Raw genomic sequence first — 26026 nt, 5'->3', positions numbered from 1 at the left:
GAAAAGATGTGCAAAACTACTTTCTTGCCCTACTAGAAGGACTTGAGTCAAGTCAAAGAATTGCATGTTATATCAAAATACAGAGTCCCTTTGTTTCTGTTCACTCCTTAGACACTTATCCACCTTCTCAGCTCCCACTGATAACTAAGGTCTTCAAAGCAGAGGTTATCTTTTGTCCTTCCACAACACCTGGCATGCAAAGTCCTGTGTAACACTCAGGGCTCCTGTTTCCATTGCTGCAGTGTAATCACCAGTCCTTCTCTCTCCCAAATTATGAATAGAGCCAAAAAAACAAAACAACCCACCCAAACCTGAAAACATCAACAAAAAACCCCAAACATCTGCTCTCAAAAGTGAATCTTCCCATGTCTATTTCAGTTAAAGCATGAATAGCATTGATAATTCAACAAAAGATCCACTATTTTTGACAGATCCAACTAATAAGAATTCTGAGAATTGCACTGAACAAACACATCCTTCAAAAACCCCACAAATAGCCCCATTAAAAAGAAGCTATTTCAATCTTACATCAATTGTCTTTGTCTGTTAAAATACATTTTACAAACTCTTTATACAATCCAGCCTCTTGAAATTCTATCACCAAAGAGGAAATTTCCAAGCACAAAAAAAACAGGTGAAGAGGCAGATAGAACGCTACCTTTTCTCCTCAACTTTAGGTATCCTCATGAAGTGAGAAGTGATTTTGGAGTCCCTCTTCACACCCTGTTTTGCACCTTTGCATTCTGATGATGGAGCAGGAGATATCCCGGGTGCCTTTGTATGCAGAGTGTCCTCTTTAACAGAATTATTTACTTCCTCAAAGCTTTCACAGCCCTTGGCAGAAAAACATGATTTCCTTGATTCCAATTCTGCATCCCCATATTGAATTCTAAAAGATTTGTTTATGGGTTTTGACATATTAATCTCCTCTCGTTCATCCAGAAAGGGACTTGTTTCTTCATCAGCCTCTGACCCATGGCAGCTATTTTTAGAATTATCCACATCCATCGGTGACTCTGGTTCACTTTCTTTCTCAAAAGCAGGTGAGTCCCCTGAGCTGCTCTGACATTTGCTGAGTTTGCCAGGACCTCCAAGATCAGATATACAGGCATCACAACCAGCATCTGAAAGTGGACTTTCTGGAACTACATCCCCTTCCTCTCGCTCACCCGTTAAACAGACAGAATTGCAACTCTTCAGCTTCTGTGAATCGCATGAAGCCACTTGTCCATCTGTCTCAATGTCTTTTGAAGAAGGTTTTGAATTTCCTGGTTTTGAAGTCCGACCTGCTGATACCTTCCTCTGAGTCCAGGTGGCACTGCTTTCTTCAGAGCCTCTCTGCTTGCCAGTTTTGTGCATCTGATCAATGTTGGCATTTTTCAAGAGGTCTACAGACTGCAGCCCCTTCACAGGATCCATATCTAAGACTGCATCATTTTCCTCAGCCTCCCAGTTACACATGCTGCCTGTCTGAGGCAAATTTACTTGCTTTGCACCAACTTCCACAGATATTTTTGCATAATTTTGCTGACAAGTATTTTCTAGCTTTTTCACATCATGCTCACAAAAGTTCTCTTTTTTAATGGAAGTCATCTTAGGATTTGCTTCAGAATTGTTATTAATTTTGCCGTGCAAGCTGTGGAAAAGAAGTAAGGGAATTCAGCATCTTATTTCCAAATTAAATTTCTGTGCATATTTTTTTAAGGAACAATGACAAACAAACAACAGAAAGTACAGATTTTTATTCATTCTACTGTGTAAGTGAACATTACCAGAAGCAACAGGCTTTACTGCATTGGGGACTGTAGCTCACTAGCAACCTATTTCCATTTAAATGCTCCAAAGGATGATCAATCAGCTGCTTACCTCAGGAATCTATTCCCGTCTTTCATTGTCCTTATCTTAAATCTAAACATGATGAGGCTATTATTTAGCTATTTTCTCCAGATTAAAAAAAAAATAAAAGTTGTGATAAAGTCCTCCATAACTTTTATTTTTATCCATTAAATACAATGAGCAAGGAAATCAATGGTTTTATGGCCATTCCCTCACAGTTACAAATTCATCAAAGAAGAGGCCACAGCAATCCATAGTCTCCTATTACTTCCTTACTTTTATAAGCAGCCCATGACTTCAAAAAAACTCCATACAAAAGCTCAAGTGTAAAATGTATTTCAAACTGATAATAAAAATTAAAAGATACATTGTATCACAAGGTTTTTATGAGAAAAATAACCTGATTTGCCTTTGGCAGGGCAGCATAATAATATGTCCTAATAATAATACAGGGAAATGAATTGAGTTTTGTATGACCAGATGTCAGAAAGTAATTTCTTAGTTACATACTTTATGTGTCACTTAATTTATGTGTCAGTGTATCGATAAAGACAATTACTTAGAGGACACATGAATATTAAAAAAAACCCTGACTAGTCTTGGTGAATACACCACTCTGAACAGTATCTTCTCCTGAATGTATTGTTACAACACTGTATACTCCCAATGCAAACTGAGCACACTAAACTCTGTATGTCTGGCCACTTGCCCAGCTTCCCATTTACATTAAATAAGAAAATATACAATTTCCACACCATCCTAAATTCAGTCACTGGACATTTTAATAGACTATAGGTTCCTGAAGGCATTAACTTTCTCCATGAATGGTAACAGATCCTCTTCTAAAAGACCACTCTGAATAAGGAGAGATGATAGCTTGGAGCTGCATCCACAGGGCAATTCTTTGAAAACAAAAGATCTTAAAGGGCTTTATTTCATGATAATTTGATTTCCCATGTATGCATTTATTCCTGCAAATTTTGATGAACAAAAACTAGAGTTATGATGCTGCTGCCATCTCAATTACTTTTTAAAGGTACTGACAATATCTATCGCCAACTTGAGAAATTAAAATTGTGATGTTAACTGCAATAGAAAGGCATATGAAATGTTTACACAACAAATCTGCTTCTTAAAGTTGCCTAGGCTTTAATCTGTCAGCAGGGATGGAGAAAGGCATAGAAGAGCAATACTCTAAAGGGAATTTAAAAAACCTAAAATAATTCATTCCCTCATTAAGAATCCTCTTAACACCTTTGATTTAGTGGGACCCGTATCCCTGTAATTAGCCCTGCATACTTCTGTATTAATCACTATCACAAGTCCTCCCAGCTATTTTTAGCACTGCTATGGACTTGGATCTCTATTTATTAGCAAACACCAAAGCACATCTACAACTGCAACTACAGAAAAATAATATCTGATGTTCCTCTGCACGAGACAGCTAAACTCTCTGGAGTACAACTTTAAGGCAGCAGTGCAATCACTGCTTCTGACAGACCACATTAGTCAAAAATATCAAACTTTACCTGATATCATTCAGCAGCAAAAATTTGTAACATCTTCCATAAAAAAAAAACTTTAATGCACATTTGAGCACCTGTAAATTCTGGCTGTAATTAAACCAAGCTGCACATGTTTAAATCCCAATTGCAGTCCAATGAGACAAACCATAATATATTTTTGTCTGTAAATTAACAGTGAGTTGGTTACAGGACTATCAGTGAAAATCTGCAACTGCAAGTGCCCTATGTCAAACAAAATGAAAGCAGAACTTGACCAAAGACGGTCTGATTTCATAATTAAATTGATCAAGTGTTTGGCTGCCACTGGAACCAACAGTCTCACTTTGCCTTTCTTTGCTACAAGTTCCCATCTTTTGCTTTGCAGGAGCAGACGTATTAATTGATATAAACAGTGACATGCTTCAGGAACCTATGTCAGCAATAAGTTTGGGCTTGGGTGTTTCAAGAGTTTATGTTGTGCTTTTTACCTTTTGGACTCTGCTGTCTTGGGTCCTTTTTTCTCCAACCAACTGGTAATTGTCCGCTGTTTACAAACTGAAAGCCACAGTTCACTGTTACTACATGAAACATGATAAAACTGCAACATCATTGCATATGAAAAAGGTAACTTGTACTGGGTGAAGATAAAACACCTCCAATCAATCCCTCATTAGCATCTCTACCATAAGGAGCATCCAGACATTAGCAGTATTAAAACTACATGTGATGCAATATTTAATTTGCATCAATCAGCAGTCATAGGTTTTAAAATAATCTTTATAAATTCCAGGCATGATGTGTGGTGGTATTTGTGTCATCCAACCTTTTTTTTTTTTAAATAGTTAAAAGGTTAAAAATAAACAGTGAATGTGTAGAATTCAAAGAAAAGACCAAAGTAACTTGAACTTTCTAGCTCTTGTCATTACCTTTAAAACTACCAGAGAGCCCCAAAAGCTTCTGCTAAATTTTGGAATGAAGAGGCAACATGACATAACTTAAAATCAAAAAAGAACAAACAACAAGGCATCTTTCAGGGCCCATCCAAGAACTTTATCTGTATGTAACATACTGTGAAACATAAGGCTCAATATAAGCATAGCACACCCTGTAAGTGACTCAGAAAAGGACTTTTTCTCCTCCATCAATAAACAGTTTGAAAAGCTTTTCAATACTTACTTTCCTAAATATCAACAAAATGAAGGACACCATTTCTTCAGACTTACTACCAACAACACAGTTCCAATCTTATCTGTGTGTTGCTGCAGCTCACAGATTTCAATACAACAGCAACATGTGAATTAATTATGCAGAGACTTTGGGGGGGGGGAGAAAAAATTCAAAGCAATTATTTCAAAACTGGAAAACAGTCTTTATTAGTATAAGGGATATTTAGTTTTGTTGTTGTTATTTAAAGATATTCTGCAATTCTGGCAACTAGCTTCAATTCCCTTCTTCCCATTTGCCAAGAGAAAGCATCTCCCTGCCACTGCTGATGTGCAAGGTGTTTGCTCACTGCTTTCAGCTGGGTAAGGAGCAGCTGGAGTGCCTTACTGTAGCAAGTTTTGCAGAACTTCAAAACCAGTAAATCATGTCTGGCACTTCTGATTTTGAGTGTTCTGCAAATGGAAGTTGTGTAACTTGTAACAACGATGGCTGAGGCCATTGGTTACTTAAGAGACATTGTTTCATAAACACTTTCCCTAACATTCAAGGCCTTGAAGGCTTTTATACAGCTGCTTATGAAATACCCTCATCAGATGATACCACAATTTTTAGAATGAGACATAATCTCCAGAAAATACTAAAATATTTTTTAGTTATTCTGTAATGGCACAAACAACAGTGCAAATATTATTATTTCCCAAGATTCACTGAACTTAAAACTACTAGTCATTCTGATTAGCAAATTTTCCCTTCTCCTAACATTTGAAGTGTGAATCCAAATTGCCTACAGGTAAGCAGCCAGAAAAAAAAAAACAAAAAAAAAAAAAAAAACAAAAACAAACAAAAAAAATCTGAAGAGACATGTTAAAACATGGGACAAACAAACCTCTTCAAAGGCAGCTGACTACCTCTTGAGGTGTAAACTTGTGCTGACGAAGAAATATTTATTCATTAGCAGAATAAATAGAAATGATGGCAGCAGCACCAGAACAGAATAAAATAGCTTTAGGTTGAACTTCAACATCTGAGCAGCCATGTAAGCCCTCCAACCAGTATCACACACATCACTCTCATACTTCCAGCATGGTTTTCTGCTACAGATAAGGTGGTGAGAACAAGAGGCAACAAAAAGACAACCATGCTTATTCTCAGCATAAACAACAGAACCAGACTTTGCTGTCTTTTTTTTTTATGGCATCTTTATTTCTACTTGAGATTCCCCACGCCATTTCCATAAAACAAATCATCCCCTACAACCTACTTTTGAGGAAAACACCCAAATTTTCAGAAGATTCTCATTTACTCTGTAGGAGTGTACACCTATAACTCCAAACTATCATCTACTCAAAGCTGCCTCCTAGTTAGGGCTTAGTGACATTTAACTCATAAGCTGCAGATGACAGCAAATCTGGGGCCTTCTTCCCTTTCCATGCATTCCTTTCTATTCCTGAAAGAGGTGCATTAAAATTTTATTTTGACAGCGTTAGCTCCAAATAGAAAACAAAACTAAGAAAGCCACGTGGGAACTTTGTCTACACAGCTTTGTTAGGCGGCAGGAGGAGCAGTCACCCCACCCATGGGGCTCCAAGCTGGCAGCCACGTGCTTAAGTGAGCTCCTGTCATTACTCTTGGCTCTCCCTGTGTGACAGCCTGGCACAACCCCCGCTGAAAGCTTTTCCCGCAGTAAATATTTGTCCCCTCTCTTGTGGAACACGCTACCTTTAGCGGCTCACACATCTCTTCGATGATCTGCATTATGAGTGGAAACTTGCAAAGAATCGGGCACAAAACCGGTGCAAAGATGCTGCACGCAAAGCCGAATCCAAGGGGAAGGAGACGGCTGGGACACAGGGAACACGCTGGCACATGGAAGGGAAGTTACAGACAATTCCAGCCCAAGGAGGAAGAAGGGCAGCTCCGGGAAGGCTCCGTGCACAGGCACACGCGGCGCCCGCCGTCCCAGGCTGCCGAGGCCAGCAGCAGCGCGGCAGCGATGCCCTGAGCGGCAGAGGGACACGGAGACTCGGGACCTCCGGCCCGCTCGCCGCCTCCTCCTCCTCCTGCCCAGCCCCAGGAGCGCCCGCGGGCGGTGGGGCTGGCGGGGGCGCGGAGCAGCGCTCCCAGCCCGGGCCGGTCCAGCGCCCCGCGGGCACCGCCGGCACCGCCGGCCCGTCCCCGCATCCCACAGCGAGCAGGCGGCCCGAGGAGGCGGGGGCTGCAGGGCCGAGCCCCGCTCCGCGCCCGCCGCCCCGGGGCCGGTACAAACCTGTATTCCCCACGGCGGTGGCGGAGCTGCAGCCCCCGGGCCCCTCCTGCCGCTCTCCCTGGCCGCCGCCGTCGGGGCTGCCGGGGCCGGGCCGGGCTTTCTTCCGCGGCGGTTCCCGCCCGCAGCCCGCGCTCATCCTCGGCAGGGCCGCCCTGCCCGCCGGGGCCGGCCGGCACCCGCCCCCCGGGGACGGCGCAACGCTGCGACAGCGGCTCCGCCCGTCCACATCCTCCGTCCCGCACGCCGGGCTCTTCCCAAGCGCGGGGGGCGCGGCGCGGCCGGGAACCGGCGGGACCGGGACCAGCGGCGTCCGGCGAGCGCTGCAAGATGGCGCCGGCGCGCCTCACCCCGTCGCCATGGCGACCCGCAAAGCAGCGCGGCCGGGCGGCACTCGGCGGCGCTTTACGGCGGCGCTTTGCGGCAGCCGTTGGCGGCGGCGAGGGCGGCGGGCGCGGGGCCGCCATGGAGGGCGGCGGGAACTCCAAGGGCACCGGGCTCGGCGGCCTCTTCGGCGCCGGCGGGCTCGGCTACTCGCACGCCGACCTGGCCGGGGTGCCGCGTGAGTACGGGGGCAGCCGGCGGGACCGGCCCAGGGGGCAGCGTCCGCGCCCGGCCGCTGCGGGGCCGGGTGGCCGGGAGCGAGAGCGGCGGCGGTGCCGGGAGTCCCGGGGCTCCGCTCGGGAAGCCGGGCCCGAGCGCCGGTCCCAGCGCCGGCCCCTCCCGGCGGTGGGCGCGGGTGCCGGGCCTCGCCGGGCCCCGTGTGGCACGGGGGCCGCGTTCTGCCCGTTCCGTTCCGCTTCCTGCCGGGGCAGCTCCCGCCGGGGCCGCCTGTTCGGAACCGCGCAGCCCCACGGCACAGTTTCCCCTCCTGCCGCGCACTAAATCTGCCCTTTTCTACCTTACGGGATGTGAATTGTTGGCGTTAAAGTGTTCTCTGTTTTTTCCTTTTAGTAACTGGGATGAGCCCTTTGTCACCGTATTTAAACTTGGACCCCAAGTACCTAGTACAGGTGAGAAGGAGGCGTGTATTTATTGTGCTGAACTCGATTTCAAGGTTTGCATGATTACATGAGCACCTCAAATCTCCTGCGGTGCTGGGCACTGTGCACTGAAGTCTTGAACTGAAAAACAGTGGAAAGCAACCATTTTTTCAGTATTGTCCCTAATAAATCCTGAAGTGCTGTGACATCTAGAAGAAAACGAGCACTGATGATGCAGAGAGTAGGTAGGGCTGTTGTGTCAATCCAAGCCTGCTGCTGTTGGAAAGAGATCTCCCTCCCTGCCTTAAGGCAGACAGCCCAACACCACCTCAAACAAGTTCTGGCACTGCTCACACCTCCACTGAGCCCCTTCAGTCAGTAAGACCAGCCAGAATCTCTCCCCTCTTTTCATGGATGAGTTTTCTGAACTGTGATGAGTTGGATCAGTTTACTGGGGTGTTCAGCCAAGCTCCAGCCCTGATAACAGGTTTTGCCATCACAGCAGCTGCACATTTCACATCACTGTCCTTATGTCATTACTCAGCTGGAGGGAGACCATTGTGAAGTAAAACTTCCCATTTTGTAGAATAATGTAGCTGTCACACATGCACATCTTAAGATCAGTTAATATAAAACAAGGCCATCATAAGGAAAAAAAATATTTTATGTTTTCCATTTTCATAAATATTATCTGTAGCTGAAAATGTTACAGTTAATCCAATTATGATGCATGTCAATTACTTTATTTAGTTAGTATTTTTCTCCATATATGGCTTATAGTATCTGAGAACATGCAGTTTTCTAGAATTAGCACTTAAAGGTCAACAGTTGCATAGTGTCTGCTAACCTCTGTGCCTCTTTTCATGGTCCCCTGGGTCACTGTTTCTCTTGTAAGTGGAAGCTGTGCATGCAGTTCTGGGGCCTAGAAGCTGTTGTAGTCTGGATTACAATGTAGCATTCCCAGAAGGATAGAGCACCATGGCTGTGTCTCTGGTGGAAGTGGATTCAGTACTGTGGCTGCTGTTGAGTGGTCAGAAAGAATCTGAGATTATTTATAGACTTTCTCCAAAACCACCCTCATAAGTGGTTTTGTTTAGTTAGCAGTTTATCTGAGAATGTGTTGGTGTTAAAAACGGTACAGCAGGGATTTTGGAACAAAGTGTGTGTACTAAGAGACTTTTAGAAACAAAAGAGAAGTTTGCTTTAAATGTAGAGGTGTTGGCATTAGTGTCATGAAACAGTTCTAAAAATACCTATTGATGTAACACTAGAGGCTGCAGTCTGTGTTGTAACACTTCACTGCACTTCATGTTTAGCACTGGCGTGTTGAAGTAATAGCAAAGTGCATTGAAATAAAAGGGAATTCCATTCTTTAACCTGATCAAGTTGCTCATACAAGCTGTGAGGTCTCCTTCCTTAGAGAATCACAAGACATGGGAATGGCTCTGAGTGCCCAGCACTGACTGACCCTTCTTTTAGAAATGAGGGTTGCACTAAACAGTCTCCACAGCTTCCTAGGGCTCCAAATACTGAAGGAAAAAGACACAGGTAATATTTCAGAATATAAGAGGTCTTCCCATAATAACAAATGGCACACTCATTACTTTAAGCCCCCATTTTTGGTTGGTCTGTGAATGCAGGCATGGAACAAGCTGTTTTCTGCCTGCAGCAGGTAACGGGTGTTACAAATTTGCATGTCAGCCTTTGGCAGAAGCTTAGAGGATGGGCTTTTGAAGTTGCCTCTAGAAACTTAGATGTTACCTGGACAAGGATTGCTTCATCTTGACTTTGGGGACAGTAGTGAAAACTGTTAGAAACTGCTGACTTGTGTGAACACTGGATTTGTCCAACTATCTAGTTACAAAGAAGATAGAAACCATATTGTAGGTTCATTTTATTGATAGCAGTATTCACAATTTTAGGAACTATTTTTTCTATATTGCCATTCACATTCAGTGTCAAGTGTGGGCCAGTAAAACTTCTTAGAATGTATTTCCTTGGGCCTCCAGCTGTTGGAGTCATGCATCAGTTAGGTAGGGGTGGATAATACTGTGGCTGGAAAGCACAGAAGCTTAAAAGAGCTCTGCTGCTTTAGCACCTTATCAACAACAGGTATCTTCAGTGTCTCCTACTGAAGAAGTGCCTTGGTAGACCTTACCTCTACACATATGCCAGTTTCTCTAGCTTTTGAGACCACTGATTTGCAAGAACACAAGCCTATCCCTGTGGGAAAAAGATGGACAAGTGAAAAATTAACCAAGCTCACAGATTTCATCATTAGTTGTGAGTGTATTCCTTGTGTTTTTCACATGCTTAAAATAGGTCACTTGTTTCAGTGCAAGGAAATACTAAACAAAAACTGCCTTTTATGAAAAGAGGTATCAGAGTAGTGGGAAACTAATGCATTATTGTATCAGACTGGGTTGCTCAGTGAGGAAACAGTGCTGTGTAATCAGACAACAGGAATGTTTTTAGAAGGCTTGTGTTGCCTGCTGCAAGATGTAATTAGTAATTGAGCAAATAGTCATTAAAAACAAAAACAACCAACAACCCACACAGTATGAGTTCCTTGGCTGACTGCTGTAATTTATAAAAAGTTAGCACAGCGAGGGGGAGAAGAAGCATTCCATAAATGGAACTTTTTACAGTCCTTTTTCATGCTTAATACAGTATATTCCATCTCTGTGCTACTGTAGGCAAGGATTTTCCAAAAATATATATCTATGTTTAGAGTTTATTGCATGGATTAAAGAAAAAATTAATATTGCTTACATTTTGAACTAGACTTGGAAAATACAAAAGCATTTGTTTTTGTTTTCCCCCAGGATACAGATGAGTTTATCTTGCCCACAGGAGCCAACAAAACTCGAGGCAGATTTGAGCTGGCCTTTTTTACCATTGGAGGATGTTGTATGACAGGTAGGTGGTTGTGATTTTCACTTTTCCCAGCTGTCCAGGTAACACCTATGCACTACAGTGATGGATGAGATTGTAAATGTCTTGTTCTGCAAGACATTGTCTGTTCTAGTCTTAAGTAAAGAGATACTTGATTTTAGTTTATACACTGAATTCTGTTCTCAGTATTTGCTGCTAGTATTGTTTATTCTTTTTCTTCTTAAAAAGTAATAACTGATATTATTCCAACTAGGGGCTGCATTTGGTGCACTGAATGGTTTGAGACTTGGCTTGAAGGAAACACAGAATATGGCATGGTCAAAACCTAGAAATGTACAGTAAGTGTTCCATCTAAAAAAAATTGTACTTCTTAGTGAAGGAGTTATTTCTTCCACTTTATACAAGGTTAGATCTGAATATACTGCAAAAATAAATGGTTTGGGTTTCTTTTTTTCTTTAGTGGGGACAAATGGGAGTCAGTATTTTGTCTTGACCAAGTTATTACATGTTGTTAATTACAGTAATGTTAAGTTCAACCTTTTTGCTTTTTTAATTAGTCACAAAACAGGTGTGTCCTGTGACTTACCTTAAATATTTGAGAAATAATTACCACTTTGATGTTTACTAAAAATCTACTTCATAGTCAAAGCAATTTTTACATGTAGAAATATTCCCAGAAGCAGTAGTGTGTACTTTCAGCTCTTTTTTTTGCTGTAATTTATCTGAGCACAAGTCTCCCTTCTTTCCCAAGCTTTTCCCAAGCAGGAAAAGATTCAAATGCAGAGCTGGGCCTGCCTGGATTTGCATTAGGGATGACATTGGTGCATGCTGCTGAGCAGGCATTGCAGAGGCGAGCTGTTCTGGGTTATGGCATCCAGGAGCACCCATGACAGTGCTGTGTTTTTGCCTTACCTGATTGTTTGAAAGAACGCAGCAAAGACAGGAATATTTGTTTCAACAGGATGCCTCTTCTTAAAATAATGGCAGCTTAGACATAGTTGTAGGGAAACCTAAGTGAAAGAGACATTGGGGACCAGAGGAACAGAATAACTGGGGGAAAGCATAGGAAATTTTCACTCCCGGAATACTTTGGAACAAGGGAATTTTAGAAGAGTAATTTAATATTTCCTGGTACAGTTTATATTGGAATTGCTCCTTTATAAATTGTTTCTATATTCATCCCCTTCTTTATCAAAATATTCACCACTATAATTATGAGTATTTCATTATGCTCTAGATGAAGAGAATTGTATTTTAGGGTTTGGAATGAGCAGAGATGGAGAAAGCTGTGATGTAAAGCGCAAACCTTGGCAGGTCAAGCCCAGGAGGTGGCAGTCAGTGCACATGCTGCTCCTATCCTAGCTCTCCAAGGCAAAGGTCTGCTAAAGGTCATCACCTTCCAACAGTGCATTAAGATCTGTTTTTCCCCCATCAGGTGCAGAGAACAGACTTTCTTAGCTAGATTTTGTCCAAATTTATCCTTAATGTACACAGATTTATTTCTTAATGAATTTTAATTTTGATGTTACTCACCTGTCATCACATACCTCACAGTATGCCATGGTTGTTAGAATTACTGATTCTCTTATCAATTCAGAATAAATATAAGGTTAAAAGGTGGGGGTTGTAATTAAGGAGAGGATGTCAATATCCTAGCTTCTTAGATTTTTTTTTCCTCTTGTTTCAAAATGAAATGTTCAATTACTGTTTAGTTCATTGTCTAACCATATTCAGTAAGACCTGTGTCCTAATGAAAATTACAATAAAAGAAAAAACAACAGAAAATTAAAGCAGATGGAACATAAAGCAATGAAAGTGTCAGACATTAAATGCTGAACTAAGATCCAGTGGTAGTCAGCTGTCCAGAGCAATACCATGCCTGTGATAGTGTTACACTGCTGGGAGATAAAGATCGGTCATTTCTTCTGGCTGCTGTTGTCACCGTTCTGGGGACAGCTGGTACCAGCAAGAAGTGGCATTGTGCTTCCCTGAGAGTGCACTAAAGATTCTCTTTTCCTCTTTGGTGCTAGTCTGGAAGCCTACACACAGACACACCTCTTGGCCTTGTGCTGGGTGGGCAGGTGGGATTGTAAGGGACTGTCTCTTCCCTTCCTGACTTACTGCAGTCCAGACTTGCTTTTTTGCCCACACCATTTGCTCAGGCATCCCTACACTCCCTGATACATGGTCTTGCAGAGGAGCACTGGATTTTTCTTGGAGATTTTTACCCAGCTAAGTCTGCATAAGTGTGTCAGTTATTCCTGGAGCTGTGTGTAGTCGCCATGTAAGGAAGGACAACTCGGTTAGAAAGTCATTTGAAGGGAAGAGATTTGAATCTTGGAGAGGGTCAAGTTTGCCTTGAAAAGAGAAAAAGATTTTCTTAAGTCTTGATAGGACTGAATATTTGCTTTCAAAAGCTTTTAGTTCATCATTGCAGTTTTGTTAACCACATATATAGTGTAAACACACAAGCCCTACTGTCATAAACACTGCCCTGATGTAAACACAGAGTGCTAAAGGTTTTCATATCTCTTTAATTCCTTTACAGAATTCTAAATATGGTGACACGGCAAGGAGCGTTATGGGCAAACACTCTGGGATCACTGGGTAAATAAAGTCATTCCTTCACAGGGAAAGAAACTTACAGATGTAATTGTTAAGAAAATGTATTTGTGTATTATCTGAATGAGAGTGTTCTCTAAATTTTCATTATTAAATCCATCAGGAAAAAGAGCAATTTTTTTTTCCTTTGAGGGCTTGAGGGTATTTCAGTAGACATGAAAATGGAAATTAAAGGCTAAAATAGGATTTGCAACATAAGGAGCCAAAAGCCTTTGAGTAAAAGCCAAATTTTTTACTATGTTACAAACAAACTCTAGCTATATCAGAAATAACTAGAAATTACAGATAATGTTTACTTGTTAATTAATTCCAATTAAATTAAAACTTAAGGCAAAAAATATAATTTAATAGTTCTGAAATAACTTTAATAACCTACACTGAGACTGTGGTCTCATGTGATCAACTGTCTAATGTTTATGTGAAGAAGAAATGTAGTAGTCAGTACAAAGATTCATTCTTTAAATGATGGTACATTAGCAAGAAAAATCACACATGATACCACTGACTCTAAACCTAAATGTTGTTTATAACTAATGTGAGTTAGAAAAAAAGAGAGAAGAAAATGACCAATAGCCTGATGTATGAGAAAAAAACTTCTATAAACTCAGATTTGGGTGGGAGGGGGCTGTAAAATAAAATCACATAAATTGCCTCAGAAAAACTAAGATTATTTCATAAAAGTCAGTGAAGCAACTAATGCCCTAGAAATTACAATTTTTTTTTTTACCTTCCCCAGTCTTCCATAATCTTAAAAAATGAAAACTGATGCAGTAACTTTAAAAGGAGAAATCCAAAATTGATTTAATTATTTTGAAGAAAAATAATGATGGAACTTGTTGTCCTACAAAGTTGTAGTTGAAGTTAGCAATATTTAAATCAGAGACTACATTATGTTTTAACCCAGTCTACATCTTTTTGACTTTTGAGAAATGCATCAAAGTATAGGCTAAGTTGCATGCATGACATTTATTTCAGTCTTATTTTTGAAGAGCAGATTTAATTTAGGCAGTAGCATTTGAGGCATTGTATAGAGGTCACAGTTAGAGGGAGGATTCTGAACTGCAGCAAGAAAGGCACTTTTTCTATAAGAAATGCATGTTGCCTGCTGAATTTTATTGGGCCTTTTTTTTTTTTTTGTTCCAAGTCTAACAAAAACATGTCTGAAAACTGAGATGCAGGCACACTGCAGTTCAAGGTTTCAGTTTAAGTGACACATTAACAGGTTTTTTCAGCTGTGTTTGAAGAAAGATTACTCAAGAAAATGTTTGTGCATTCCAGCAACAAATTGTCATTTTTCTTACAAAATATGGCCTCCAAAATCACAGGGTTAAGCAGAACTTTATATTCAGGATTCTAGTAGACCTCTGTCTTGTCCTAGCTACCAGAGAAATTCTTTTCAAGGAACTGAATTATTTTTGCATCTTACTTCACCTGTGCAGCCTTTCTGTATCTCAGAGATTCTTTTTGTCACTACTGACAATTTTTCTCATTTTGTTCCTGAACAGAGAGGCAACATCTGTGTGGAACTGTTTTAAAAAACTGTGTTGAATTCAGCTTTTCCTTCCCTTATTGTTAATCTACTTGCTGCTAAGGCAAACTGAAATACCCTTGCCTGTGCTGAATGGGGAGCAATGCTGCTGTTAACTCATTGACATTATTATGGTTGCTTATGAAGGATTTACTGGAAGGAAATATTTAAAATTCTTGGAGGGCAAGGAATTAATTAAATGGCATTGTCTTTATAGTTTCAAAATGATGACATACTCCACTGTTCTTTGCCAACATGAAATATGAGCATATCATGAGGCATGAGGATAGGGTGGGGGGGCTTTTCCTTTCATCAAAAAAGCCCATGCATTTCTCTTTCTAGTCCTTTCCAGGACAGTCCCTATAGTTATCCCAAAGCAAAAGCCCCTCTGGGCATAAAGATTTCATGCACAAGCAGAGGTGAAACAGCTATAAATGTCAAATCCTAAGCATTCTAGTAGTAATTTTTCAAAGAAACATAGCCCATTGTTCTCCAGCTCTTGGTAGCCTGATCTGAATGCTGAACTTAACTCACATTTCATCACTGTCACACGTGGGCAGCAATTTTCTCAACCTAGAAAATGCTGGGTTTAGTTTCATGTCATCCACAGAGGACTGTATGAAACTGCCAGTACAAATGTAAACACTGAATTTTCAAACAAATTCAAACTAGCAAAATAGGCTTAAACTTCAGTCAGTGCTTTATAACACGTATTGTCATGAAGAATGCTACTTTATAACCAAACTATAGCTCGAGAAAGAAGAAATAGCTATATGGGAGGAGATTTGGAAAAGAAACACCAAAGATGGGATTTTGCAGAGGATTCCCTTCAAAGGGAAAGCAGAAAATCTGTTCTTCAGAAGCATAATCTAAATAGCTACACCAAGCCTGGATTCTAAGCTTTGGGCCTCAGATCATGTAAAGTTATTTAATTTTTTTCCCCCCCCCCAGCTCTACTTTACAGTGCATTTGGAGTCATCATTGAAAAAACACGAGGTGCAGAAGATGATCTGAACACCATAGCTGCTGGAACCTTGACAGGAATGCTATACAAAAGCACTGGTAGAGTAGCAAAATATATTTCTCCTTTTCCCTCTTATGTGCTTATCCTAGTTATTAAGATTCTCATTACTTTTACTAAATACTGTCCTGCTCCCAAAATTGACAGTGTAAAAATGGCTCTTAGCTCAATGTCCCCTAACCCACAATGCTTTTCACCCAGCTAAAGCTACCTAAGGAAAACTTGCACAAAAAAAACAATCCAGCTGAATTAAATTTGGTTCTTTGCAATTGTACAGGACTAATAGTAACCATGAGAACCAAATTATGACTGGTGTACATATATACTGAAGAAACAGTCATTTATTTCCTCAGACACATGTTGAGGTTGTGTAAAATACATACTCACCTCATTCCTAGTCATGTTTTCAGCAATAGCAGGAATAAATCTATTGTTTTTGAAATCCATGAATGGATGCAGGCAAATGGGAACTACCTTCCAAAGTGAATAGGGACAGGGAAGGAAAACACAGAACACAGAGCTTGATTGCATGAAAATGAAACTTAATACAAGTGTTCCATGTGACAGTAATTCACATGATAGTGGTACCTGGAGCTGAAAATACCCTACACACAGAGAAATTGATGTATTTATGAAAATATTAGTTAGGTTTTCATGAAACTGTTGTCTTGGGGTAGGATTCTAGTCTTTGAGTAGTGGTCAAAACCAACAAAAAAGGTTATTTGAAAACAGCATAGATTTAAGGTTAGAATGCTGGTGCAAACTGAATTGCTTGCAGGAGAGGGTCTGATTTTCATCAGCAAAATGGCTGTCAACACATGTTCCAAGCTTAACAGTTGGAGGTATCTTTTTTAGAGGATTGCTGGGTACCAGAGATTGACATGGAAAAAAGTTTTATGTTTAAGTTACTCAGTAAATGTTTGGCTGCATGACTCACCTGCATTTTATGGAGGAGATAATGCAAGGATTAACCTATGTACTTTTGCATATCTGAGCCTCAGTGTCTTAACAGTGTTCCTGAAGGCCTGCTTTTTGTGGGGGCAAAACAGTTTGAGTAACTCTTTTCCTGATGGCTTAGACTACCTGAAGCCACAAATAATTGGCTGGAGCAGCCTTCATTAATATGAGACTCTTAACTTTGCAAGGGCACATAGCTCTCCTGTAATCCATTTCTTCCTTGGGATTTTTCATGAGTGATATGACAGGTTACCAAGAACAGCTGGAAAGGATAGCATATAGAAGCCAAATATTTTCTGTAGGAGTTTATTAATAAGGAGAATTGTCATCTAATACTTCAGCAGAAGGATCCCCCTTACCTTCCAGAAATATAGAGCTGGCATTATGTGTAATATTTTTTTGGCACAGTGCAACCATGGATAACTACTCCCAGTCACATGCAGAGTCATCTGACACTACTAAGGTTTTTATTACCAGAGCACAGTGGGACATTTGTTTTGTAACACAAGATTTACAGAGCTAATGGCAGTCCTGATAAAGGCAAATTAAGTCAGTAAATCTCTGTTTATTACAATATTGTATTTAAAGTGTGTGTTGTGCATATGACCCATAGTGCTGAGAAACTGCTGCCTCTCCTGTCACCTTATGCCACAGCACCGTTTCTTATTCTGTATGGTAAAACTTACAAGTTCTGCCTTTGCATTGTATCAGTGTATAAATTTACCTTATATATTTACCTTAAAATTTACCTAATTTTTTTATTTATTTTCCATAAATAAAAAAATTATGTAAATAAAACACTTATTTACATCAGTGTAAATATTTACCTTATATTTAAACCATGCAAAATCAGCACACATCTGACACATCAAGACTGTAATAATTACCTGTGCTACATGGAATGCCATGACACATTGTCATTAAGAAAAGGAAAGTGTAAAAGCTGTCAAGGACACTGAGTTATAACTCCATATTTTAATGTCAGCTGGAAGCTCACACAAACATACCATTGCAAATTAAGACTGCTCTGTAATCCACAAGGGGTGGATACAGAGTTGCAGGCAGTGTTATTCAAACATTCAGATTTCCCACTTCCATCATTCCTGCTTTGTAAAGAGATCAGGAACATACTTAAGAAATGGGATATTGTGTGGCAGGGCTTTTATTATAACTTCATGCTTAACCACAGCACTGATGGAGGAATCACATCAGAATCTGTTCTGCACTGAAAAACACTCCTGTGTACACTGCAAAACCTAGACTGAATTTCTGAAACCAGTGATTAAGCATCTGATGAGTGGACAGGGGAAAAAAAAAAAAATGGTTGGGAAGACTTTGTGAAGGCTGAGATTAGTTGCCCCAAACCAGTCCCAGTTTTCACAATTTGTCCTTGTAGAAGTGTTAATCATTACCAAAATGGCAGCAAACAGAACCTGCACATTCTAAAGCCATTGACTGTGAGCAGTTTTGTGTAAAGCTACTTGACACAGCTTGTGTAGGAGAAGGTAAGAGAGGATGGAAAGCTCTGCAAGTGAGGACAGTGGCAATTCATCCCCCTCCCTGCGTTCACTGGCAGTGGCATCAGTCATTGAAACTCCAGTTGAATTGACTGAAGCAGTTCAGTCCCCATTAAAAGTAGGTGACAGCTGGGCTCCATCTCAGCAGTACTGCATGGCTTTGGTCAAAAGACACCTATTGAACAGGGATGGAAAACTTAGGAGTAAACAACTTCTGCTGACCAAAGTGATCTCCAGCTTTCACATTTGTTTAAATTTAATGCCACAATTACTCACTAGATTTTAGCCCAAATGCAGCAATAGCATATTAATTTGTTACACCAGTCTTACAACTTAATGGGAGCAATTTTTTGAGCTCACCACTAAACTTCTACCCAGAACACTGAATTTGGGTAACAGAAGAAAACCCTTTGGGTTCCTCTGCCAGTGGCATATACAATAGAAATGTTAAAGCAACTCAATAAATTACAGTTTTGCTAAAAGGGGGTCTGATATCCTTTATTCTTCAATTTTAGGCAAAGGCAGAAATTAGTATCTGTTATGCTATATTTTTTCTGATAAATGTTACAAAGGACAAACATATCTTTAAAACAAATGTGTAGCCTCCTTGCATGTGCTTTCAACCTCTTTTCTAAACTGACCATCTTTATTTGGCTTTCTTGTCATTGTAGTAGTCATGAAAGTAACAAACTACTGAACAAAAATGATTGTCACTGTGCACTATGTCACTGTTACACCCTCCCACCATGAAAATGCATGGATCCAGTTGTCACAAAGGTACAGCTGGCTGAGGCTCCCACACTCCTCCCCAGGCATGCAGGATTGATCACTCAGGAAGAGATGAACTAGGTGGGACTTTGGTCTGACCCAGTGTGACAGCAATTATTTCTCACTGAAATTCCTGACAGACTTCAGTAAGCAAAAAGGTTAACCAACCTTTGCCTTTTATCTGAGGGTTACACAGGTTGTAGATGTTCTTTCTCTTGGATAATTTTTTTTCCTCTCTTGAGGTTAGGGGTAACAGCAACAAAAGTAAACTAATTCTCAGGACAAACTAAATTCCTTTGTTTACTTTTGTGCAGTAAGAACCTGATCCTAGGTACAGCATCTCATGCTTTGCAACAATAGATGTTATATAATTTGGTAGAGAAAATGGTGTGTCTGAAAAGACAGGAATCACATGCTAGCACTACCTGAAGTTAGTCGTTGTCATTTTAAGACCTCACAACACAACCCTGAAAAATCAATACATTATGAAGTAGGAAGGGCTGAATGTTTTGTTGCCAGCAGTAAAATCTGGCGGGAGCTAAAGATCAGTTTTGTGACATCCAGTGGGTAGCTAAGGGCAGCTGTGTTAGCTGACAGCTTCTTGAGCTATTAAAGCCTGTTCTCTGAGCCCAACCCATGTTTTTCTTTGGGCCAGACAGGGCTGTTTTCTCATTTCTCTTGGCTGGAGAGGGGGAAAGAAGAGCTTTTTGGGGACTGCTCTAGGTACAGGCCTGGGATATCTTACTTTTCTGCAGTATTTGGAAAAAAGTGAAGAACTTGATTGTCACCACTTAAGGGCTGTGAGGCATTTTGGAAATCTAAGAATCCCTTTTAACTTAACAAGTCTATAGAATTATCAATCAAATGATGTTTGGAGAAAGGATTTTTTTTTTTTAATCTGAAATAAGGAAGAGATTAGGACAATGTACAAGCAGCACTACAGATAACAGCTTGTTGAGGCTTTCTTAATTATTGGGGACTGATGTTTAGGAGTATGTGTGGCCACTGAGAGTAATGCTGCCCAGCTCTGCTAGTCAGGAGCAGCAGACTCAGGGCTGCAGGGATTTGCAGATTTTGCAGGTGCCATTTACAGTAGCTGAAGTAGTCTCCTGTCAGTCAGGTGCTGATTCTTTCACTCAGTTGAGAATACAGCAAATTTTAATCATGTTTGCAAAGTAACTTCAACAGCTCTAGTATTTCCAAACCATTAAATTAAATTGTAGATTCTTACTGTTAGTCTCCTAGATTAGCCTTCATACCACAGTAACTACAGGAAATGAACTTGTAATAAGCTTTGTTGTTTCTGTATTCTAAGCACAATACTGCCTTAGCTGCAGCAATATGAAAATGGAAGTTGCTTTTCTGAAATATATCTTGCTTCCAAATAGAAGTTTATCAGTTTCCTCAGTAATTTCTGTATCCACAGACTTTTTCCACTATTTACAAGATTTCATTAAATGAACCCCATGGAGCAGCAGGAGGAAACTCCTGATACTTTTTAATGACATCAGGCCACCCACAGATGTTCAAACAAATGACTGCTTGATGGTTCAGATGGTCTGGTTACTGAGCTTGCATTTGGAGCAAAACTGAGATTGCCTTGTACACTTGAGTTGAGCTCTTTAAATAATTTAAAAATATTTTTGTTCCTGAAGGCCCAGCTGGAAGAGAAGCCGTTTTCATTCAGAGTATTCAAGAAAGATGGAAGACAGAAAACTAATCACAATTTAAAGATTATTCTTCTTTTGTTCAGCGTAACTAGGTCTGAGGTTTTGGTGAAGGTATTTGTAATGCTTGCTATTGGATGGTTCTCGCTTTAAACATTCTAGGAACTATCCCAGAACATTGAAGTAACATTCTGAAAATAGAGACAGTAAGGTTCTAAATGGAAGATTTTGCCCTCATGGTTTTACCTACTGGACAGGAGCAGCTCAGTGCTAGGAGTGGCTCCTGCTGTGCTGAAATGCAGAGCTGTGCTGTTGGAATGCTGTGCCACGGCACAGTGCACTGGAATGTTGAGCTGTTCCATGGCACAGTGTAAGCTGGAACCTACTGAAATACATAGAGCAGGGACAATACTTGGTGAAAGGGTGCAGCAGCAGAAGCCAGAGCTAATTTCCCATTTAGAGAGTGTCAGATGTGTCTTTGGAAACCCACAGCAGTTCTCAGCTCTTGTGCAAAGTGCCTGATCTCAAAATACCTGCTTCTAGAAGTGTCTGTCAGCTGGAACCTTTATCTTACTGGGACATGCAAGATTAGGGGCTTATGGCCATATTTCAGCAGGGCTTGTCAGGGCAGACTTGGTATCAAAGGCTTGCACAGAGTGATTGCAGAGGAGGGGTGGGAACATGTTCTATCATGCAAACACAGCTGGGATGGGAGTGGAGAGTTTATATTTGTTAGCAAGTTAATTTTCTCAGAGGCCTTAAGATTTTCTGCCCAGCAATGGGGGCTGCATTCCAAAGTGCACTATTGTTTGAAGTCTGCCACAGACTTAGACATATTTACTCAAACACAAATCTGACCAGTTAGGGAAAGTTTTCTTTCCCTTTTTAATTTGTAATTACTGTGGGTAGTTCAGAAATCAGGAGCAACTGCTATGAAAAAGAAAGCCAAAAACCCCCCAACATTTTGTAGCAGAAGCATAGTATAGAAAAAGTAGTAAAGGAACACTTCTTGCATGTTTTCTTGGGTATTTTCTCTCCGTCATGCCTATACCAACTGCACAAGTTTAGTATGCTGTTTGTGAAACATCTCCAGCAATATCCCTAAGTTGTCTGCAGGTCTACAGATGGCTTTAGGCCCTGTGGTTGACTTTTGCCAGTGTGTTCAGAGCTGCCATCCTTACCTGGCTGGCTTAGCACATGACAACACCAATATTTGCTGTGGTAGGAGCAGCACATCTAAAGTCCTGATACGTGGATGCTAGAAAACAGCTCAGACCCAAGTTTAAGGTGACACTTTCTTGTACAGCCCTGACTTCACGGAATCCGGAGCCAGGCTTGATCATCCTTCAACTACCTGTTCTTGCATAGGAAGAGTAGGATTTTAAGGGGAAAGGAGAATAATTGAACCCGGAGGGTAAGGAAAGAGCATATAGGGATAGTCGTGTAGTGCATCTCATTCTGTGGGGATGTTCCACTTTCCTTCTACACCTGATGGGCACGAGCCCCTTTTGGGAGTTCCTGCTGTCATCTCTTGAATCCTGATATGTCCAGCAGAAAATTGGGCTTTAATGTTGTATTCATTTACCCCAGCAGCACTGAGGAGTCAGTATTTCTACAGATCATCTCAAATACTTGTTTTGTACAAAGTGTCCTTTAAATTTCACCTGTGGCTTTTTGCCAGACACTGCTTGCACATGGTTAGTTTTGTGTACCCAGCTGCAAGCCCTTCTTATGAAAAGCTTTTTGTGCAACAAATTCAGGATCAATTAACAAACAGGAATATCTACATTTGTTTTCCTAAATGCTGATTTAGGCACATAGATCATATTCAGAAGGGCTTTTCTTAGAGCTGTTGAATTCTCAACATTATAGCAGTGAACTCAGCCTTATACCATAAAAAACCTCTCAAATTGTGACAGCTGGTCTGGCAATGAAGTTTCTAGAAACTATGGCTAGACATGGCTTCTAACACCAAGTCCCACTTCTGCAGCTTCTTGGTTTCATTGCTTGCCTGGGCAGTGCAGGGAGGTTTAACAACTCCGGTGAAACCATTCAACCTTGCAGCACAGGTAACACAGTGTCAATCTAGCTGATGCCGACAGCGTGTTGCCTTACTAAAAGCCCAAGGGCAATTCTGTGAGACATCTTTATGCCCCATAATGGCAAGATAAAAACAAACCAAACACAATCTCTCTGATTACTGAGGTACATTTGTTTTCAGGTTTGAGGAACCCGAACTGCACTGCCAGTTTCTCTAATAAAGCAGGCAGGGGTTTTTTATCTTGCTGTCAGCAAAACTGGCCTTGTTCTATACACTGTACACATTATCTAGCTTGGTTCAGCTGCAATGATAAACATTGCAGAATCAAACTCACTGAAGCTTTCCTAGCACTGAGGGTCATACTCCCAGGTGTTCTGTGCATTTATAGTGCATTCTGGGAGCTCTGCTGAGGCACAGAAGTGTTCTGGTGTTTAGTAAAAGCAACAGAAGTCTCTACTTGTGCCCCTGTACACCCCATTCCTCACATGGCTGGAGTGAATACAGGATGTCACCTGACTCCCAGCTCCAGCCAGGTGCACTACCTGCAGGCAGTAGCCAAACTTGCCCTATATTTCTGCCTTACACTAATTTCTCACCAGCACCTTAACACTTTAATCACCTGTGTGACTCAATTTTTACTATTTCAAGGTGATAATTCTGATTATTAATAAAAGAATAAAGAAAGCTGTTCACTGTACACCATAGTAAATACCTGTCAGTTAATTCCTTTCATCTACTTCCTATTTTTTAGTCAAAATATTTTAAAATTCCAAAGACACAGAAGCAGTGATAGGTTTTGCATGCTAGCCCTAATGAATCTCTGAAACCCAGTGTCATGTCCATATCAGCTGCTGTTCTGTTCACTTATTTCTGTCCTGCCCAGAGCTAATTATCGTGATTGAAAACCTGGAGGAGATTTTGTAATGGGAGGAGAGCATGTCTATCTGTAAAAACAAATGTAATAAGGACAGATAGAATAGATTAAGTAGGACTTGGGAAAAGCCATCTTGGCTTCCAGTACTCTGTAGTGGTTCCCTGAAGCAGTAGTGCTAACACAGTTTGAGAGGAAGTCATTCCAGCAGAATTAGTGTCAGGATCAGGAATGAGTGACCATGAGCCTGGCAACAGGTTTGAGAAGAAGGTAGAAAAAGCACAGGCACTCTTACCAGAGAGATACTCAAGAAAGGACTGTTCATTGAGAGGTCTCTGGAGTTAAAGAGCTTCTTGGAAGCTGCTGTTCACTGACCATTTCCTGACAGTAGCACTAACGAGCTGCAATCTGTTCTGTTTTTTGCAGGTGGAGTGCGTGGGATAGCACGAGGTGGGATCGCAGGCCTGACGCTGACTGGCCTCTACGCCCTGTACAACAACTGGGAGCACATGAAGGGCTCCCTAGCCCGGCAGTCCCTGTGAGCAGGGCAGAGGACACGCTTGCTTAGTCACCAATCAAATCAGTTGTGAGATCTATCTGGTGCCCCTTGCTATTTTATTTACAATTAGTGTGAAACTGCTGGAAGCTGTGCTGGGAGGAACCTCTTGACACCGTGTAGCTGGACTGGCCCTTCCCACCAGCCAGTTGCTGGAGAGGCAGCAATATTTGTTGGACCTGCAAGTGAACAGAGTGGCCACCAAGACAGAGTCTCCCTGCCATGTTCCCCAAGCAGCCCTGGCCAGAGCTGCCAGGCACGCTGGGCCCCCATAGCTGATCCTGCTCGCTGCCAGGTTTGTTGGGTGCCTCTAAGGTCTGTGTCTGTGGAGCATTCCCTGCAGTCCCAGCGCCTCGCCTGGCAGCACAGCCCCAGTAGCCATGGCACAGGCAGGGCTTGCTATTCTGAGAGCACAAGGCAAGCTAGCAAAAGGGACATCATCAGAATAAAAAGGGTGGTACTTACTCAAACCCATTTCTATCCTTTGCTCTTCCTGCTACAAAAGCATTCTGCATCCAGCGACCTTTTTATGGATTCATTTTAAAGGAACAGTGTGATGAAATCCTGGGGGAGTTGGTGGGTGAGGGGAAGTGGACAAGCAGGCTGGACATCTGCTGATGGGTGGCTATGGTAAGGCATACCAGGGCCTGACTTTGCTCCCTTATTTGCTCTAACAAATTGGTTGCTTATGGATGAAATACTGTTGCTGTTGCAGAACAGCTGCCAGTGGATTATCAAAATATTTGGGTGCTCTGATAACCCAGAACTCACTTAGCCAACAATTAGAAACCAAACAGTATAAAGACTGCACTCATTACCTGTTATAGGACTTCTAATTAGCAAGAAACTTTTTGCCTGAAGTACCATATGTAGGTTATTGGCAGAACAAAGACTGTGATGAACCTACTTGTTCTCCAGAGTTAAAATTAAACCATGTACCAAGTATCATTTGCAGATAAATTAAACAGTAAGTTGGGAATTAGTTCAGTAATTAGAGTTATTGTGTAACAACTCACTTCTTCCATACTTAAATAATTAAATAGATTAATTATTGAAGAGGCCTGAAAACAGGGAAGGCAGAAAAAGGGAAAAACAGGAAACTTAGCAGTCAGCAGACAACATAATGCAAACCAAGTTTACATTTGAGTTTTTGCTACTGAAAGAGCTCTTAATAATTACATTACATACACCAAAATAAAAACAACAAAAGTAGTAAAGGAAAGGTAGTAGCTCTTACCTTCAGCCAAGAAGGAATACCACTTTGCTAGGAAGCTTCATTGGTAGCAAATAACCACTGAGATCAGCTTTTTATAGAGCAAGTGCTCCAGCTAAGGAGCCATCACAGGTGAACTCAATTTGCTTTATTTGGCTACCAGGTCAAATTAGTTGCTTTATGCCAGCACTTAACGTGGCATAAAGGAAGCAGGCCCTTTCTCACCCCCCTGTGTCAATGCTGGTTTTGTTAATCCTTATGTTCCACAATTCTGTAGTGCTCTGCATGTTGTTATTGTGGTGTGAGAGCTGGACTTCCTTCCTAGCATGCATTTTTTGAGGGCTGTGCCACCAAAGAAACTGTCCCTCCCCTTCCAGGCTGCAGAGGGGTGCCGTGGGCTTCATCTGCACAGCGCTGTCACATGGGACATCAGGAAAACACGTGCACTTCTGAGCTTTCTCTCCCCACTGGCATCAGTGAGTTCCTCACCTGCATGTTTCCTGGTCACCATTGGTCGGACTTGTGTTCCTGCACTTTTGACCATGCTGGATGAAGGAATGAAAACTGCTTTGGGGGTTGGTGGGGGGGCAGGGGTGGCTTTTTAAATATCAGGAACTCT

The 26026-nt window shown here is 41.4% G+C and overlaps 2 protein-coding genes and 1 non-coding gene across 5 annotated transcripts in view; 2 read left to right on the top strand and 1 right to left on the bottom strand.

The window, feature by feature from the left end:
- The window catches only part of PARG (poly(ADP-ribose) glycohydrolase), a 59243-nt gene extending 52204 nt beyond the window's left edge, over nt 1–7039 (bottom strand). The window contains exons 1-3 of one of the 3 annotated variants that reach the window (XM_085583274.1): nt 6772–7039; nt 3830–3896; nt 659–1636 (exon numbers count right to left, since the gene is read on the bottom strand). In XM_085583274.1, the coding sequence (XP_085439400.1) occupies nt 659–1636; nt 3830–3896; nt 6772–6907 (1181 nt within the window). In that variant the 5' untranslated portion in view covers nt 6908–7039. Of the gene's footprint in view, nt 1–658; nt 1637–3829; nt 3897–6224; nt 6559–6771 lie in introns of those variants that run through there. The other 2 variants (XM_021536153.4, XM_085583275.1) reach the window with 2 other exon arrangements.
- A 149-nt stretch (nt 7040–7188) lies between these two features.
- LOC110473552 (mitochondrial import inner membrane translocase subunit Tim23) lies at nt 7189–24664 on the top strand. Its single transcript, XM_021536161.3, has 7 exons — nt 7189–7330; nt 7723–7781; nt 10577–10670; nt 10900–10984; nt 13195–13253; nt 15748–15858; nt 24065–24664. The coding sequence occupies exons 1-7, from the start codon at nt 7234–7236 to the stop codon at nt 24178–24180; spliced, it is 621 nt and encodes a 206-aa protein (XP_021391836.1). The 5' UTR covers nt 7189–7233; the 3' UTR covers nt 24181–24664.
- Nucleotides 12490–12692, top strand: LOC116183818 (small nucleolar RNA SNORA74). The gene has a single exon (XR_004148515.1). It is a non-coding gene; the product is annotated as a small nucleolar RNA SNORA74 (small nucleolar RNA).
- Nucleotides 24665–26026: the final 1362 nt, after the last annotated feature.

The sequence above is a fragment of the Lonchura striata genome, chromosome 6, assembly GCF_050655825.1.
Source record: "Lonchura striata isolate lonStrDom1 chromosome 6, ASM5065582v1, whole genome shotgun sequence".
Lineage (NCBI taxonomy): Eukaryota > Metazoa > Chordata > Aves > Passeriformes > Estrildidae > Lonchura > Lonchura striata.
The sequence above is the reverse complement of the archived record's forward strand: the minus strand, read 5'-3'. Positions and strand labels throughout refer to the sequence as shown.